This window comes from Heterodontus francisci, chromosome 1 (genome assembly GCF_036365525.1).
Source record: "Heterodontus francisci isolate sHetFra1 chromosome 1, sHetFra1.hap1, whole genome shotgun sequence".
Taxonomy (NCBI): domain Eukaryota; kingdom Metazoa; phylum Chordata; class Chondrichthyes; order Heterodontiformes; family Heterodontidae; genus Heterodontus; species Heterodontus francisci.
This window is the reverse complement of record NC_090371.1, coordinates 282,474,842-282,493,346: the sequence shown is the minus strand read 5'-3', so window position 1 is coordinate 282,493,346 and position 18,505 is coordinate 282,474,842. Positions and strand designations below refer to the sequence as shown.

At 43.7% G+C, this 18,505-nt stretch overlaps 1 protein-coding gene across 2 annotated transcripts in view; it reads left to right on the top strand.

The window, feature by feature from the left end:
* The first annotated feature begins 208 nt into the window (after positions 1 to 208).
* Positions 209 to 18,505, top strand: part of lamtor3 (late endosomal/lysosomal adaptor, MAPK and MTOR activator 3) — a 27,843-nt gene continuing 9,546 nt past the window's right edge. The window contains exons 1-6 of one of the 2 annotated variants that reach the window (XM_068046437.1): positions 209 to 311; positions 3,572 to 3,615; positions 8,244 to 8,278; positions 12,654 to 12,712; positions 13,998 to 14,131; positions 15,002 to 15,065. In XM_068046437.1, the coding sequence (XP_067902538.1) occupies positions 3,607 to 3,615; positions 8,244 to 8,278; positions 12,654 to 12,712; positions 13,998 to 14,131; positions 15,002 to 15,065 (301 nt within the window). In that variant the 5' untranslated portion in view covers positions 209 to 311; positions 3,572 to 3,606. The other variant, XM_068046446.1, reaches the window with a different exon arrangement.

Here is an 18,505-nt window from a genome sequence, read left to right as displayed (position 1 = left end):
CAGTGCGGCAATCCCTCAGTACTGCACTGGGAGTCTCAGCAGTGACACCCACTGGAGAATCGCCCTGCCTTTAGAAGCACGTGATTGCCAGAGCCCCGCCCATAAAATCCGGGCGCCCCACCCATTGCGTGACGTCACAGAATAGCTCCGCCCCTAAGCTTTTGACATCAGAGCCTAGCGCTACCATCACGTGGTACTAGAAGTGCGGCCCCTGAGCACGTGACGGCAAAGCGTGGCCCCGCCCCCAGCGGAGTTGCTTCCGGGCCGTTACCGGGAGGATTTGGAGCGGCTGCGGCGCGGATCCTTCCCAGGTAACCGTGGCCTCCCCTCACTGCCGGGGGGGGAGGCGGCCAGTGCCCTCCGTGGGACAACCCGCTGGAGCGCCCGGCGTGCCCTCCTTGTTATCAATCGGCTGGAACTCGGGGATGGTATTTGTTTCGAAACGACCGGGATCTCACCGTTAAATGTCTTTTAAATTTACCCGCTTCTCCCGGGTTTTATAAAACAGAACGTTCTGGAAGCTTCTAGCAGGTTCGGGTGGGGTGTTTGGGGGGCTCTAGTTTCAGTTTCCAGGGGCTGTCAACTGACATTGTCACGTGAAGAGTGCGGTATTGTCAGCTGACCCTGTGATGTCACGTGGTGCGAGTCCTACCCTGTAAAAGATGCAGCTGAGAGCACAGCTGGGAGGCCATTCGGGCCATCAGGACCCTGCTAGTTTTTTTTATGGTCCAGTCCTTTCCTTCCCCCTTCTCTAGGACGTCCTGCTTTCCCTTTTGTAATGTTGCCTGTGGCTCAGTGAGTAGCACTCTCACCTGATTCTGAAGGTCGTGGGTTCAAGCCCACTCCAAAGACACGAGCATGAAACTCCAGACTGGCACCCTTAGTGCAGTACGGAGGGAGTGCTGCACTGTCAGAGGGTGCTGTCTTTCGGATGAGACTTCAAACCGACGCTCCATTTACCCTCTCGGGTTGGACATAAAAGATTCCATGGCCACTATTTCAAAGAAGAGCAGGGGAGTTCTCCCCAGTGTCCTGGGCCTATATCAATTCCTTAATCAACATCACTAAAAGGAAGATTATATGGTCATTATCTCTACTGTTTGTGGCAGCTTGCTCTGTGCAAATTGGCTGCTGCATTTCCTACATTACAATGACTACTACTTTAGTGCTCAGTGAGTGGTTCGGATCTAGAATGCGCTGCCTGAGAGTGCGGTGGAGGATTTCAAAAGGTAACGGTATAATTGTCTGGAGGGAGAAAATTTGCAGGGGAGTGGGACGAGCTGAGTTGCTCTTGCAGAGAACCGGCACTGAGACAATGGGCCAGATGGTCGTCTCCTGTGCTTGTATGATTTTATAACATATTATAACAGTGATTATACTTCAAAAAATACTTCATTGGCTGTAAAGCTCTTTGGAATGTCCTGAGGTCATGAAGAGTGTTATGTAAATGCAAGTCTTAAAATTATTTATTGAATCCCTTCCAGCACCCTTTCAAGTAGTGTTCTGGGTCCCAACAGCTCTCCAAGTGAAAACATTTCTCTCCATCTCCCCCTCTCGCCAATGATAAATTTCACCTGGTTATTGACCCACTTGCTAGAGGAAATAGACGTCTCTAAAATACATTGCTTTCACATTTAGCCTTTATTGTCAAACCCTTTAAACACTGCCTCCCAAAGGCAATTACAAGCAGTAGTTTTCCCACCAATCTTTAATGTTAGGTTCTGGGTTTTGTCTGTTGAAAGCTTTGAGAAAAACAGGGCATAATTTCAAAGTTTGCCAATGACTCAAAACTTGGAAATGTAGTAAACATTGAGGAGAACAGTAACAGGTTCTGGAAAGACATAGACAGACTGGTGAAATGTGCAGGCACAAGGCAGATGAAATTTAAGACAAAGAAGTGTGAATCCTTGGCTTTGTAAATGGAGGTTTGGAGTACAAACCTTTTTAAGTCACTGATTAGGCCCTCAGCTGCGGTATTGTATCCAATTCTGGGCACCACTCTTTAGGAAGGCTGTCAAGGTTTTGGAGAGGGTGCAGAGGAGATTTACTAGATGAGAGACTTAGTTGTGTGTTGATACTGGAGAAGCGATGGTTGTTCTTCAAGCAGAGAAGGTTAAGGGGAGATTTGAAAGGTGTTCAAGTCCAGAGTTTTGAGCACACAAATCTAGGCTGACACTCGCAGTGCCAGTACGAAAGGGTGCTCAGTGGTGCATCTTTTGGATGCGACATTAAATCGTGACATTGTCTTCCCTTTGGGGTGGCACTATTCTTAAAGAGCAGGGGAGTTCAGAAATCCATTTGTTGAGGTCCAGCAAATCCTGCACTGGTGGAGAAGGAAAGAGAGACTCTTTCACACAGAACAGAGAATTTGAGTGTTACTGTTCTTCTCCAGTTGTGAAACGGCATTTGTGAATATGAAGGCTTTGTAGCATATATTCTGAAACACTCAGGCTGCATGACATACTTTCTGATTTATAAAGGGAAATATTGTGCATGAAGAGCTGGCCACATATTTTCATGCTGTGCAATATGGTGGAGTTGGTCACTTATAGCAGAATACTATCTACATGGAGTAATATTTGGCTGTCCATTTCTCCAGAATTAGTTCATTTCAAAAATTTATTTTTCTTAATGACTCTGATAATTTAGTTTTGGACAAATGCAATTGTTCAATTCTAAGCTAACAATGGTATACGTTTGAAAATCAAGCTATATGTTATGCTAGCCTAGCACCTATGGAACTTGAGCGTGTATGTAGCCCAAACTGATAGTGAAAGCCCCTCTGGTTTTAAGGGTCCTAAATGAAATGAGTTTGTGGCAATCTCAACCCAGTTTCTAGTGAACATGGCTGCACAGAACAAAACTGTCCCTAATTTGCCAATTTTACCTAGGTAGCTGATATGACATAGAAAAGCTCACAGTGGTACAGCAACAACTTCCATTCGTATAGCATCTTTAACGTAGTAAAATGTCCCAAGGTGCTTCACAAGAGTGTTATCAAACACAATTTTGACCGGTCTACATAAGGAGATCTTGGTCAAAGAGGTAGATTTTAAGGAGCATCTTAAAGGAGGAGAGAGAGCATTAGAGAGGCTCGGGAAGGAATTCCAGAGCTCAGAGTCTAAGCAGCTGAAGGCATGGCTGCCACTGGTGGAGTGATTTTAAAATCAGGGATGCACAAGAGGCCTGTGTTGGAGGAGTATAGAGATCTTGGAAGGTTGTAGGGCTGGAAGAGGTTACAGAGATGGTTGTGGGGAGGGTAGGAATGAAGCCATGGAGGAATTGGAATAGGAAGTGAGATTGTGGCTTGAAGCATGTTTGTGGGAAGAATAGAGGAAGCACCGAATACTGGATACAGAAAATATTCCATTGCTCAAAACTGACTATTTTCTTGCTGAACACAGTCACACAAAAGCCATTGATTTCTAAAATCTTAAATTCTTCCACTCTCCCTGATGCTGTAATTCAGTTTACATGTGAAAATTAGTTATACTGTAATTTTGTCTTTATTTTTGTAAGTAAGAATAAAGCCATGCATTTAAAGGAAGTGCTTCACTGTTTTGTGTTTCAGCATTGTGTTTGCCTCGTGTGAAATTTTAAAGGAAAATGGCAGATGTAAGTAATATTTTCCTAATTACTAAGAGGAAACGTGCGTGCAATTGGCCTGGCTGTCTAAATTGTAGCAAGTTTAAAGAGCATATGGAAAGAATTGGCTTTTTCAAAGCATTATGACCTAAATAAAGGTTTCAACAATTATTAAATGTGCAGTTACTATTTCAACCAAGCTGAGTGGTGCAGTGAATGTGTTCCCACTGCTGTTATCAGCACATCCATTGTAGATGCAAACAGGTCTTCCAACAAAGCAGTGTGCATCATCTGTGGACCCCACTGGCAAGGTAAGTTCTTTTGCTTCCTTTTGTAATAATTCAAAAAGCCAAATTCTGGGCAGAGGATGCTTACATTGCTCTATCTATGCGTAGGTCTAGCATAGTTTTCTGCAGTGGTTCATGCAACCCCCTAGGCCTGGTATCCGCAGCGCAAGGGTCAAATTTATTTACTGCGCACCTGAAGGCTCACCGAGTGTGACTCATTCCTCCTTACTACCTCATTCAGCTGCCCTTGTGTGACTTTGCTAGACTGCTCGTCTGGCATCTAATGAGCATTAATTTCATCTGGCTAACCATTGGGAAGACTAAAGCTATTGCCATTGCCCTTCATGGCTTATTGCATACCCTCGCCACTGACTCCATTTTCTTTCTCTGCCTCAATTTGAACCAGACTGTTTGCTCCCTTGGACTCCAGCACAGTCCTGAGATGTGAATCTGACCATTGTCCTAATTTCATCATAAAGACTACTTCCACCATTGCACACCCTCTGCCCACCTGCTGCTGAAACCTTCACGTTTGTCTTTGTCATCAGACTCAATTACTCTAGTACTCTGCTGCACTGCACCCCTTCCACCATCCATAAACCATCAGCTCATCCAAACTTCTGCCCATATCCTGTTCTGCACTAAGTCCTACTTGCTGGTCAGCCTCGTTCTTGTTGGCCTACAGGCTCTTGGTCCCCTCCTAAGCCTCTGATTTTAAATTCTTATCCTTATGTACAAATTCCTTTTAGGGATTGGTCTTGCTCTAGATCTAACTTCCTACAGCATAATAACTACAGCCAGTATGGTGAGAGAAGTGTGAACAATTGCAATTGAGTTATTTATGATTCACACTCTTGAATGCTCAAATTTTGTTTCTTTATTTGAATATAATGGTTTCCATCTCTCAACTCATGATGGGCAAGAAGCTCAATATCAAATGTGGTTAACTCTTAAATGACCTCTGAAATGGCCTAGCAAGCCACTCAGTTGTACCTAACCGCTACGAAGTCAATAAAAAGGAATGAAACAGGACGGACCACCCAGCATCGACCTAGGCACCGGAAACGACAACAGCAAACCCAGCCCTGTCGACCCTGCAAAGTCCTCCTTACTAACATCTGGGGGCTTGTTCCAAAGTTGGGAGAGCTGTCCCACAGACTAGTCAAGCAACAGCCTGACATAGTCATACACACGGAATCATACCTTACAGGCAATGTCCCAGACACTGCAATCACCATCCCTGGGTATGTTCTGTCCCACCAGCAGGACAGACACACCAGAGATGGTGGGACAGTGGTCTACAGTAGGGAGGGAGTTGCCCTGGGAGTCCTCAACATCGACTCTGGACCCCATGAAGTCTTATGGCATCAGGTCAAACATGGGCAAGGTAACCTACTGATTACCACCTACTGCCCTCCCTCAGCTGATGATTCAGTACTCCTCCATGTTGAACACCACTTGGAGGAAGCAGTGAGGGTGGCAAGGGCATAAAATGTACTCTGGGTGGGGGACTTCAATGTCCATCACCAAGAGTGGCTCGGTAGCACCACTACTGACCAGGCTGGCTGAGTATTAAAGGACATAGCTGCTAGACTGGGTCTGCGGCAGGTGGTGGGGGAACCAACACGAGGGAAAAATATACTTGACCTCGTCCTCACCAATCTGCCTGCTGCAGATGCTTCTGTCCATGACTGTATTGGTAGGAGTGACCACTGCACAGTCCTTGTGGAGACGAAGTCCCACCTTCACATTGAGGATATCGTCCATCGTGTTGTGTGGCACTATCACCGTGCTAAATGGGATAGATTTCGAACAGATCTAGCAATGCAAAACTGAGCATCCATGAGGTGCTGTGGGCCATCAGCAGCAGCAGAATTGTCCTCAACCACAATCTGTAACCTCATGGCCCGGCATATCTCCCACTCTACCATTACCATCAAGCCAGGAGACCAACCCTGGTTCAATAAAGAGTGCAGGAGGGCATGCCAGGAGCAGCACCAGGCATTCCCCAAAATGAGGTGTCAACATGGTGAAGCTACAGCGCAGGACGACGTGCGTGCCAAACTGCATAAGCAGCATGTGATCGTCAGAGCTAAGCGATACCATAACCAACGGATCAGATCTAAACTCTGCAGTCCTGCCACATCCAGCCGTGAATGGTGGTGGACAATTAATCAACTAACACGAGGAGGTGGCTCCACAAATATTCCCATCCTCAATGATGTGGTAGCCCAGCACATCAGTGTGAAAGATAAGGCTGAAGCATTTGCAACAATTTTCAGCCAGAAGTGGCGAGTTGATGATCCATCTCGGGGCCCCCCCCTGAAGTCCCCAGCATTACAGGTGCCAGACTTCAGCCAATTCGATTCACTCCACGTGATATCAAGAAACAACTGAAGGCACTGGATACTGCAAAGGCTATGGGCCCTGACAATATTCCGGCAATAATACTGAAGACCTGTGCTCCAGAAGTTGCCACACCCCTAACCACGCTGTTCCAGTACAGCTACAACACTGGCAGCTACCCAGCAATGTGGAAAATTTCCCAGGTATGTCCTGTACACAAAAAGCAGGACAAGTCCAACCCGGCCAATTACCGCCCCATCAGCCTACTCTCAATCATCAGTAAAGTGATGGAAGGTGTCATCAACAGTGCCATCAAGCAGCACTTGCTTAGCAATAACCTGCTCAGTGACGCTCAGTTTGGGTTCCGCCAGGGCCACTCAGCTCCTGACCTCATTACAGCCTTGGTTCAAACATGGACAAAAGAGCTAAACTCCAGAGGTGAGGTGAGAGTGACCTGCCCTTATCAAGGCAGCATTTGATCGAGTATGGCATCAAGGAGCCCTAGCAAAACTGGAGTCAATGGGAATCGGGGAAAACCCTCCGCTGGTTGGAGTCATACCCAGCGCAAAGGCTGTGGTTGTTGGAGGTCAATTATCTGAGCTTCAGGACATCACTGCAGGAGTTCCTCAGGGTAGTGTCCTAGGCCCAACCATCTTCAGCTGCTTCAGCAATGACCTTCCTTCAATCATAAGGTCAGAAGGGGGGATGTTCGCTGATGATTGCACAATGTTCACCATTCGCGACTCCTCAAATACTGAAGCAGTCCGTGTAGAAATGCAGCAAGACCTGGGCAATATCCAGGCTTGGGCTGATAAGTGGCAAGTAACATTTGCGCCACGCAAGTGCCAGGCAATGACTATCTCAAACAAGAGAGAATCTAATCATCTTCCCTTGACATTCAATGGTATTGCCATCGCTGAATCCCCCACTGTTAACATCCTAGGGGCTACCATTGATCAGAAACTGAACTGGAGTAGCCATATAAATACCGTGGCTGCAAGAGCAGGTCAGAGGCTCGGAATTCTGTGGTGAGTAACTCACCACCTGACTCCCCAAAGCCTGTCCACCATCTACAAGGCACAAGTCAGGAGTGTGATGGAATACTCTCCACTTGCCTGGATGGGTGCAGCTCCAACAACACTCAAGCTCGACACCATCGAGAACAAAGCAGCCCACTTGATTGGCACACAATCCACAAACACTCCCTCCCTCCACCACCAATGCACAGTGGCACCAGTGTATACCATCTACAAGGTGCACTGCAGCAATCCACCAAGGCTCCTCAGACAGCACCTTCCAAACCCGCGACCTCTACCAACTGGAAGGACAAGGGCAGCAAATACATGGGAACACCACCACCTGCAAGTTCCCCTCCAAGTCACACACCATCCTGACTTGGAACTATATCGCCGTTCCTTCCATGTCACTGGGTCAAAATCCTGGAACTCCTTAACAGCACTGTGGGTGTACCTACCCCACATGGACTGCAGCGGTTCAAGAAGGCAGCTCACCACCACCTTCTCGAGGGCAATTCGAGATGGGCAATAAATACTGGACTAGCCAGCGACACTTGCATCCCATGAATGAATAAAAAAAAATAAAAGTTGACAACCTGTTCAACCTTATCATCTGGGCAATCGACAAACTATGTAGAGAATTTTTTTTTGGCGTTATTGTATCTTGAAGGGCTTCTCTCCCTCCACTTTTATGCAGATTATTCCTTTAAACTGAGCCATATATAAGGTAGGGTGTGTTATTTTAGCATATGCAGGATTTTACTGTGGAATGTTTCATGCATGATTGGTGTGAGTTAAATAGTTTAACCAATTGAAAATCACAATTTGAATTAATTTTGGATGTTGGTTGCAGGTTAAATTGTTTAAACAATTCTTTAAAATAAATCCATGGCTCTTCTAACTTGCTGGAGCAGTGAGAGGTTTAAACTTTAATAAATGTTTCAAATTGATAATTTTCACTGTACTTCTGTTAAAATAAAGCAATAAAAGTGTCTTTTTTTTTATACAGGACTTGAAGAGATACCTTTACAAACAGTTGCCTAGGTAAGAATATAAGTCAGTCTTTCCTTATCTCTGATCTGTGTTTCCATTTCTGATTTTTCTTTGGTTAATTTCCAATTGACTAATACCAAATTGGTTGTAACCAAAATGCAGTAGTAATCTCTGTACTATTAATTAGACTTTTATATCTCTTGCTGTCTTTCTTTCCACCTCTTTTTCTTATCCAGTTAAATATTGGGAAGACTGAGGCCATGGTTTGCAGTCCTGGCTCCAAACTCCATTTCCTAGCTACCAACTCCATCCCTCTCCCTGGCAACAGTTCGAGTTCAAGCCAGTCTGTTCACAACCTTAGTGTCACATTTGTCCCCGAGATGAGCTCCCGACCTCCCATTCATGCCGTCACTGAGACCGCATATTTCCACCTCCGTAACGTCGCCCAACATCGTCCCTGTCTCAGCTCGTCTGCTACTGAAACCCTCATCCATGCTTTCATTATCTCTAGACTTGACTATTCAAATGCACACCTGGCTGGTCTCCCACATTCTACTTTCTAAACTTGAGGCCATTCAAAACTCTTCTGCCTGTGTCTTAACTCGCGCCAAGTCCCGTTCCTTCATCACCCCTGTTCTCGCTGACCTACATTGACTCCCAGCCAAGCAACATCTTGATTTTAAAATTCTCATTCTTGTTTTCAAATCCCTTCATGGCCTCACCCCTCCCTATCTCTGTAATCCTTATTAACCCCCATAACCCTCCAAGATACCTGTGCTCTAATTCTGGCCTCTTGTGCATCCCTGATTTTAATCACTCCACCATTGGAGGTCACACCTTCAGATGCCTAGGCCCAAGCTCTGGGATACCCTCCCTACCCCTCTCTATCTTGCTTTCCTTAAAACCTACCTCTTTGACCAAGCTTTTGTTCATCTGACCTAATGGGCTGAATTTTACGCCGCTTCAGCAGGTCGGATGGTGGTGTGGGGGCAGCGTAAAATTGAGCGGGAGGCCTACCCGCCCAGCTTCCGCCTCCGGCCAAGTTTACAGCATTGGGCGGGGGGGCGGGGGTGGGGGTGGGAAACGGCCCGCCTGTCCGATGCGCCCTTAAGTGGCCACTTATGGGTCCTCTCCCAGCTCCACAGGTATTTTACCCATGGCAAGTGGGTGTGCTGGGGACGTAAAAGGCCGCCCAGTGATAGCTGGGGGTGGGCACTGGGGTTGGGGGGGGGTGGATTCATGGCAATCAGGCACAGAGTGCCTGATTGAGGGCCGCCCCCGCCTCCCAGCCCACCCCAGGGACCCAAGACACCCCCCTCTCCCCCCAAACGACCACTCCAGCCTCACCAAGAAAGGACCAATCCCCCTGGTGAGGCATGCCCCTACTTAACTTCCCTCCTGGATCCATGGCTTCGGATGGGCTGCAGTTCCAGCAGTGGCCACCACTCCTGGTGGCGCTGCTGGGACGAAGAGCTGCCGGCCCGCTGATTGACCACCTCCCTCAAGCGGGTTGAAGTCCCACCTCGGGACAATTAAAGCCCAGGGACCTGTAAAATGCGGGATAGATCCCTGGGCTAGGTGGAAGCGGGTTCGCCACCAACTTTCACGTGGGCGGCGAATTCCCATTCGCCTAGGGTAAAATCCAGCCCAATCTCTCCTTTTTTGGCTCGTTGTCTGTCTTTGTTTTATAACGCTCCTGTAAAGCGCCTTGGGATGTTTTATTACTTTAAAGGTGCTATATAAATGTTATTTTCTAAAATTGTATTTTCTTAGACTGCTAAAGTTGATTTCTCATCTTTTCTGGCCACTCTAATAATGGAAATATTTCAAATTTAAAAAACACAGGGAGTATCTCATGGTTTCACCAGTAGACTTTTTTTAAGTGGCAGTTTCCTCACTACCCCGTGCCTCAATCTATAAAAGAACCTGCATTCCATCTGCAAGTGCCAACTGTTTACTGATACTGTTAGAGAAATTAGCTGGAGATGTCTGTGCCAGTAATTATTCAAATTATAGGCAATGATACTTAAACAGTACACACAATGATGCAAAGGCTACAGGACACCTCGTGTTACAGGTGGTGAGTTTGGTCACAGGATGATTAAACCTCTAGGTCTTCCATATCTTAAAATCATAGAAAAGAATCATAGAAAGTTTAAGGCACAGAGAGGCCACGGCTCATCATGTCTGCACCAGCCGAAAAATGATCCGCCTATTCTAATCCCCCGTCCAGCATTTGATCCGTATCCCTGCGGCTTACAGCACTTGAGGGGCATATCCAGACTCTTTTTGAATGAGTTGAGGGTCTGGGCCTCAACTACCCTTTCAGGCAGAGAGTTCCAGACCATCACCACTCTCTGGGTGAAAAGGTTTTTCCTCATCTCCCCTCTAATTTTTTCTACTATTCACTTTAAATCTGTGCGCCCTCGTCACTGACCTCTCTGCTAAGGTGAATAGGCCGTTCAGCTCCACTCTATCCAGGCCCCTCAAAGTTTTGTACATTTTAATCAGATCTCCCCTCCGTCTTCTCTGTTCCAAGGTGAACAACCCCAGCCTATCCAATCTTTTCTAATAGCTGCATTTTTCCAGTCCGAGCAACGTCCTCGTAAATCTCCTCTGTACCCTCTTCAGTGCAATTCCATCTTTTCTGTAATGAGGTGAGCAGAACGGCACACAATCCATGCTGACTATCCTTGATTAACCTGTGCCTTTCTAAGTGAGATTTATCCTGTCTCTCTGAATAGATTCCAATAATTTGCCACTACTGAAGTTAAACTGACTGGCCTGTAATTATTCAGTCTATCCTTTGCTCCTTTTTAAGCAGAGGTACAACATTAGCAATTCTCCAATCCTCTGGCATCACACCTGTATCCATTGAGGTCAGACCTTCTGCTATTTCCTCTCTTGCTTCTTTTAACAGCCTAGGATACATTTCATTTGGCCCTGGTGATTTATCAACTTTCAAGGATGCTAATCCCATTAATACTTGCTCTCTCCCTATGTTTATCACATCCAATACTTCACACTCTTCCTCCTTAACTACAATATCTGCATCATCCCCCTCTTTTGTGAAGACGGACACAAAGTATTCATTAAGAACCATACCAATATCTTCCACTCCTACATATTGGTTACCTTTTCTTGCCTTTTAAGCTCAGCTAAAAGGCCATTATACCACCTTGATGACTTTCATTCTTAGTTTTACGGCTAACGTAATTCAGCTCTGCATCCAAGAGAGTCAGTCTCATAACAAAAGCTGTGCTGAAAAGTACCGAAAGGTATAGTTGCCAGACGGGTAGACATAACTATTAGAATATTGGGATTAGTGACGAACGATACCCCCATGGAGATTTGAGCTGCTTAGTTGACATTGTATAGTTATTGCCTATTTTGATAGATTCTTCAGTGCTGTCTTTTGTAATGAAGTCCTGAACATAAAATAGATTCCTTAATTAAAGCTTTTCTGTTAGTGTGCCTAACACACTCTTTCTGCCATTGTTGCAGTAAAACCTACTGCAAAGTTCACTAAGTTAAATTCCTAAATAGAAAATATATGTCTGACATTTGTCCAAAATTTGGATCGCAGTTGATGGTGACAAGTGTCAATATTTTGTTAGGTCAGTGTGTTGAATAAATATCATGTTCACTGGGCTTGAAGCATATGTCTATTTAATTTTGTTAGCACAAACAAAAATAAACATCATTTTGATGGTCTAGAATCGGTCAGAGAATGGCATTAAAAGCGACGTTGCTGTAATGTGGACCAACTTGTACAAATGTGATACCGTCAGCAACATTAAATGGTCCTGTAGCTATTGTGGCAGAGAGTATAGGATTAATTGTTTCCTTACTAGTTGTACTGCTACCATTTTGTTTAACTTGAGATCTCTAGCATGTGGAGACTGGAGGAGATGGTTGTTGATGTTTAAAGATTTCATTTATAAGGATTGGAAGTAGTTTGATAAATCATTCACAGTGGTTATCTCACTGAGTTGAATATTGCAGCTAATTCTGCAGCGTCAGATGCAAAATTTAATTTAATACACTGCAAATCTATTATGTGAAAAAGAAACTACATGGCTTTATACAAGAGAGGAATAGTGATGAAATCTACAAATGCTGAAGTTTTCATGTTCATCAGAGTGGAAGTACTTGGTTCCAGTAATATCACTTAAGTGTTGCTGAATTTTCAAGGAGCTTCAGTGATTTAGAGGAGCCCAAGCAAAATGTTAAAACATTTAAAATTCTTGTTTATTAACATTCAACAGCATTGTAAACTGATTCCTCATTAGTTCTGTGTGGTTTACATTATGATTTTTCAATGAATTAAATCTTGTGCAATAATTTCATAGCTTGCACAGTTTTAAATTCTGATACCAATGTAGAGATGCATGTATAGTGTGAATTTCATGTCATTGTTTTACAGTGTCGAAGGCCTTCATGCCATTGTAGTATCTGACAGAGATGGAGTGCCTGTTATTAAAGGTAATTTATAGCTGCTCATTAAACCTGCCCTTTTACTGTGATTTATAAATTATCAGCAATTGCATTATGCTTCTTAACATTATACTCCTAATGTGGATTGCCTCCGTATGTATTTGGAAGGGTTATACAATGTCCAAACTAACTTCAAACTAGACAGTACAGGTTGAAAATTAATGTACTTTATTTCATCGCGATTAAATAAAATTCGTTACAACAGTGAAGAAAATTTTTTGTCTGCCCAAACACAGTAAGGGTGAAATTCAACTTTGGCAGCCGGTACAAAACACATTGATATAAATGCATTTATGTAACACCTCTCATGTCTTCAGTGCTTTACAGCTAGTGAATTACTTTTGAAATAGTCCCTATTGTATAGGCAAATGAAAGGTCCTGCAAACAGCCCATGGGAGTGCACAATTAAATGACTTGTTTCTGATGGTGTTTTTTGAAAGAGCAATGTTGGCCAGAGGTGGGAAAAGCTCCCTGCTCCTCCTCCAATTATGCAATGGGATGTTTAATATCCACTTGAGAACGGCCGGCTGTTTAACATCTCACTGAAAAAGATAGTACCTCTTGTCAATACTGTACGCAAGTGCCAGCTGAGATTATATGCTCAAGTCCATAATGGAGCCTGAATCCACAAGCCTTGGACTGAGTGGGAAGGGAAACGAGCGCTCAATCTATCCAAACTGACACCGCTGTGCTGCTGTTCTGTGACTTGGCTGCTTTAAAATAAATAAATTCCTTCCCAGCCTAGAATTTATTAATTTTTGGGCAATGATCTCTATCAGTGAGATACCCTGGACACTGCAGTGATATTTGTAAGCAGTCTGTTTAATGGAGAGTCCTGCATAATTCTTCAGTGTTGAAAAGTCAGATGAGTGATTTGCAGGAGATGTTCTAATTTTCCTCAAAATAAAATGCATTACTCATATAACACTCCATTTAATGAGTGAAAGAGCACTGACCAAACTTAAGTTGACTGAAGCAGGGAAGTCGTAGTGACTGACCAACCATACTTGAACCTGTGATTTGACAATTCATTTGCTTGCTCAATGTTTTTGAGGTAGCACTAAAACAATGATTACCATTCAAGTTCTGTTTTCAGAGTTTTGAAATTTGAGTTTTCCCTGGCCCAGTCAGAATGTCATCGCTGGTGCGTGAATAGCAACAAGGTTTTCCTGTTTTCATGGAGTGTTTTGTTGATATGCTTTTCTACAGTAACCTACATGTGTGCCAGTGGAGCAGTAGAAATTAATTGTTCCCTTGGGTTATCTTCCTTCAGTTGCTAATGATAACGCACCAGAGCATGCACTGAGACCTGGATTCCTTTCTACCTTTGCCCTAGCAACAGATCAAGGAAGCAAGCTGGGACTTTCAAAGAACAAGAGCATAATTTGCTATTATAATACGTACCAGGTGATTTTTTTTGTTCTTAATTAAATAAAGTGCCTCACTAAAGTGTGTATGCCTCTCCGTCCCACCCCATTACATGTATTTTTATTAATCTAAATTGAATTTAATTTTTTAAAACTTTGGTCATGTTCCAGTGGACAAGGTGCACTTTCTCAGTGCATGTTAAGTTTGGGTACTTTTTTTTTAAAGTACTTTGTTGACACACTGGTATTCAATTTTAACAATATTTACATTGGCATAACAGCTTTACACACTTCTAAATCAGGATGGTTAGGTCACTTGTACAGTTGCGATTGGGTTGTAATGTGTTTCTGTATTCTCTCTTGCATCATCAGCCTACCCCTCCATCTGCGAAGATATGTTGTGTATTTAAATGAGGTTAGATATTTCCTCTAGGAAGGTCAGGAATTTCCATTTTAAATTGTGGCAATTATCAAACAGGAGAACTTATATATGCTGTCAAAACTGCTCTTGGCTGCCATCTGTGTTAAGCAGTGAAACAGCACCTTTACACTGCAGTTGTACTGCTGACCTGCAGTGGATCCATCTTCAGAATAAACTGCCCCTTATTGTCTGGTACTGTACTGCCATTCTAACAGGGAAGCAAATTGTTGACTTAAAGAAAAAGGTAAAGCTTGCACCATTTGGTTGTGACCTCCTCATTTCATCAGCTTATTATTGTTTTGCTTTAATGTTCAACCATGCCCTCTGGTATAGTTATCCTATATCTTGAGCTCCCAGTTTCCTTGTAAGTGCATCACTTTGGGAGATGACCAGTCAGTTCCTATTAACTGTTCTTTTTTTGTTGAATTTTGATCAGAGCAATCTTTGGTTTTAGTGATTTTTTTTAAAATTATTGTCCTTTTCTTCCAGGTTGTGCAGTTTAATCGCTTGCCTTTGGTAGTTAGCTTCATAGCCAACAGCAGTGCTAACACAGGTACTTCATTTTTGTACATTATTGTGGGATATATTTTAGCATGTGTAATGATGCTGAAGACAATTAGAAAACTATTTTCATATCGCCTTATATTGGTACAAAGTGCATTAAGCTAAGTCCAGGGCAAGTATCCTTTCAGTATGCCAAACAGGGAATGCTGCTCTTCACGGAAGGTTTTTGTCACCTGCCAGATCGGTGGACTGAATATAGAAGCAGTTCTTTTTGTCTTTAAAAGCAGTACCTGCTGTGTACCTATTTGGGTGTTGTGTTTACTTACAAAAGAACAATTTTGGTGGGACACAATCCCACAGCCTTCTGTCTCAGATGAGTGCAACGAACTGAGCCAAAGCTGAAATTTTCTTTTTCTGTTTTTCTTTCTCTATAAGGAGAAATGGAGTTAGGGTGGTTTAGTCACTGACACGTGGTAGAAGACGTGCTCCTGTAGGCTATAGAAAGGGAGGGTTATTTTAGTGGGCAGCATATTGATTTAGTATATGGATAGAATTTCATCCAGAAATTCCACATGCACAGTCTGTCATTTTGTCAATAAAATGAGTGTATATGAAGTTATCTGAAATAATTTCAGGGCGACCTAACCAGAACAAAGATTAAAATGGGTGTCTAAATTAGTTGGGTTGGACTTCCTCTTTTGTGGCCTGTTTTCTGCAAACTTTGTTTATTCTTCCTTCCGGAGATAAATTTATTAAAATAGTTGATTTGCCTCATTACGTTATGAGGCAATGTAGAGCCTTGCGAGGGCTATGATGGCAGAACAATTCATGAAACTAGAAGAGATATTTTAGGCATTGACACTTCCTATAATGACTCACCAGGCTCAATGTGTTTGATTTTGCAATGTTTTTCACCAGACCAAATGTAGACCCAAAACATGTATGTAGAGATTATATCTGTGACAGTTGGAATACTTCTCTCCTGAAAAACATCTGTTTGTAAAAATGAGTTTTTAGGATGACAATATGTTGAGGTCTTTTTGGAGACTGTGGGCTAATTTTTACTGGCCCTTCGATGTTGCAGCGCGAGGGCCAGTAAATTTCTGCGGGGAGAGGCCTGCCTCGACCCACAATGTCGAGAAGGGCCCGCCGCATATTACTGGCGGCGGGGGACCTTGGTGCAGCTCCCTGCCACTTGGCGGCGGGCCCTTCATCTGCATATTTAAATTAACTTTAATATGTAAATGTACTTACCTGTAGGCAGCGGACGTTTCAAGCTGATTTTACGGCTGCCGTTCATGCTTCGAGCGCCTTTGGAACTCTTTCCGAGGCGAGAACCTGGTGGGCGGGGAGGTGGGGAATAAAATTTTCAAGGTAGGAGGGGTGGGGAAGCTGGGAAAACAATTTTGATTGGTTTTGTGAATGGTGGGAAGGGACTGAAGGGCAGAAGTTTGAAGTTTGGGGGGTAAAATTCAGTTAGAGAAGAAGGGTCACTGACCCGAAACGTTAACTCTGCTTCTCTTTCCACAGATGCTGCCAGACCTGCTGAGTGATTCCAGCATTTCTTGTTTTTGTTTCAGATTTCCAGCATCCGCAGTATTTTGCTTTTATTTTAGAGAAAAAGCATGTTTTGATTACCTGGGACAATGAAATGACCATGGGTTGGAGGGGGGGGGAATTTTGGGGAAGGGCCTCCATCGCAACAGTTTTTATTTAATTAAAATTAATAATGCTACACCTTTTAAAACTGGTAATTTTTGCTAAGGGCCTAAAGCCCTTTAAAAATGGCATCTGTGTGGTGGCACCCCCCTCCGATGATATCGGGACGGCCACTCCACCCCTCTATTTAAATGAACCCCGTGCATAATATTGTGGGGGCTCCTCGGCACTTCCGTGTCGGAAGGCCGCCGAGTTGAAAGCGTGCTGCCGCAGATCGCAGCGGGCGATTAAAATTCAGCCCAATATAACATGAACAGGAATATCTTTTATTTTAAAAAAAGACCAACTAGTGTCCCTAATAGAAACTCCCTATGACTAGTTTTATATCTAATTTTAATCCAGGTTAAATGAGCCTGCTCTACTTTTGTGTTCAGGTTGTCTAGGCTGCAGATTTATCTTCCAGCCTATTGCAGCCGTATTCATTTAGTTTTGCAGAACACCTCCGCTCAGTCTGCATGCATGACCCTGAGCTTCTGGTTGCTTGCCATTTTAAGTCACCACCCTGCTTTCATGCCCACATTTCTGTCCTTGGTCTGCTGCGGTGTTGCAGCGAACCTCAATGCAAGCTAGAGGAACAGCACCTCATATTCTGATTAGGCATTCTACAGCCTTTTGGACTCAACATTGAGTTCAACAATTTAAAAAAAAATTTTTTTTGCCAAGAACCTATCTTAAGCTTGTTTTTAAAAGCAAAATACTGCGGATGCTGGAAATCTGAAACAAAAACAAGAAATGCTGGATTCACTCAGCAGGTCTGGCAGCATCTGTGGAAAGAGAAGCAGAGTTAACGTTTCGGATCAGTGACCCTTCTTCGGAAGAAGGGTCACTGATCCGAAACGTTAACTCTGCTTCTCTTTCCACAGATGCTGCCAGACCTGCTGAGTGAATCCAGCATTTCTTGTTTTGGTTAAGCTTGTTTTTCATGGTTTTGCTTTTGATCAGAGCTGTTCGTTATTCTGCTGCTAACACTCTCTCTACTTATGCTTTGTCTTTTGCTACAATTATTAGCACTACCTTTGCCTTTGTTCTGTGACATCTTTGTCATTTATCTCTCCTGCCTTCTGCCCAATCACACTCCTTCCCTTTTGTTCTTCCCCCTCCTCCCCCCTTTCACTTGCTCAAAGACTAAGCCATTTCTAAACTTTGCCAGTTCTGATGAAAGTTCACTGATCTGAAACGTTACATCTGTTTCTCTCTCCACAGATGCTGCCTGACCTGCTGGGTACTCCCAGCACTTCCTGTTTTTATTTCATATTTCCAGCATCCACTGTATTTTGCATTTCTTAATTTTGTTCAGCTCTGGAGCAAAGCAAGTCAGACACTAGATATTTGATTTAAATTGTTTTCTTAGTTTATTTACTGTTTCTATAATTTATAATTCACAATACAAAAGTTACTCTTGCTTGACTTGCAAAACTCTGGCCTACCAAGTGCAACATGAATCTGTGTGCCCAACGATGGCTTGGTCCTTCTGTTCTACATCCAGGATTAACCAATCCTGTTTCAACCTTCCTGTTCTACCACTGGCTCCTCTTGTCTGACGCACCAGCTTGCTTGAAACTTTGATAACCCACTTGTTTGTAGCCAATTTTCTTCCTTACCTTACTTTTAAGCATTCTGAAAGTTTTTTATGGTGGCTCGGATTTTGCTTTAGTAATGACGGCGAAACTGTCAGCGTTCACCATCATTACTCCCCTGAAACTGATAGCAACTTCTGGAGTCTGCATTTGCGCAGTAAACCTAGCAATCCTGAAGTTGCTGTCAGTAATG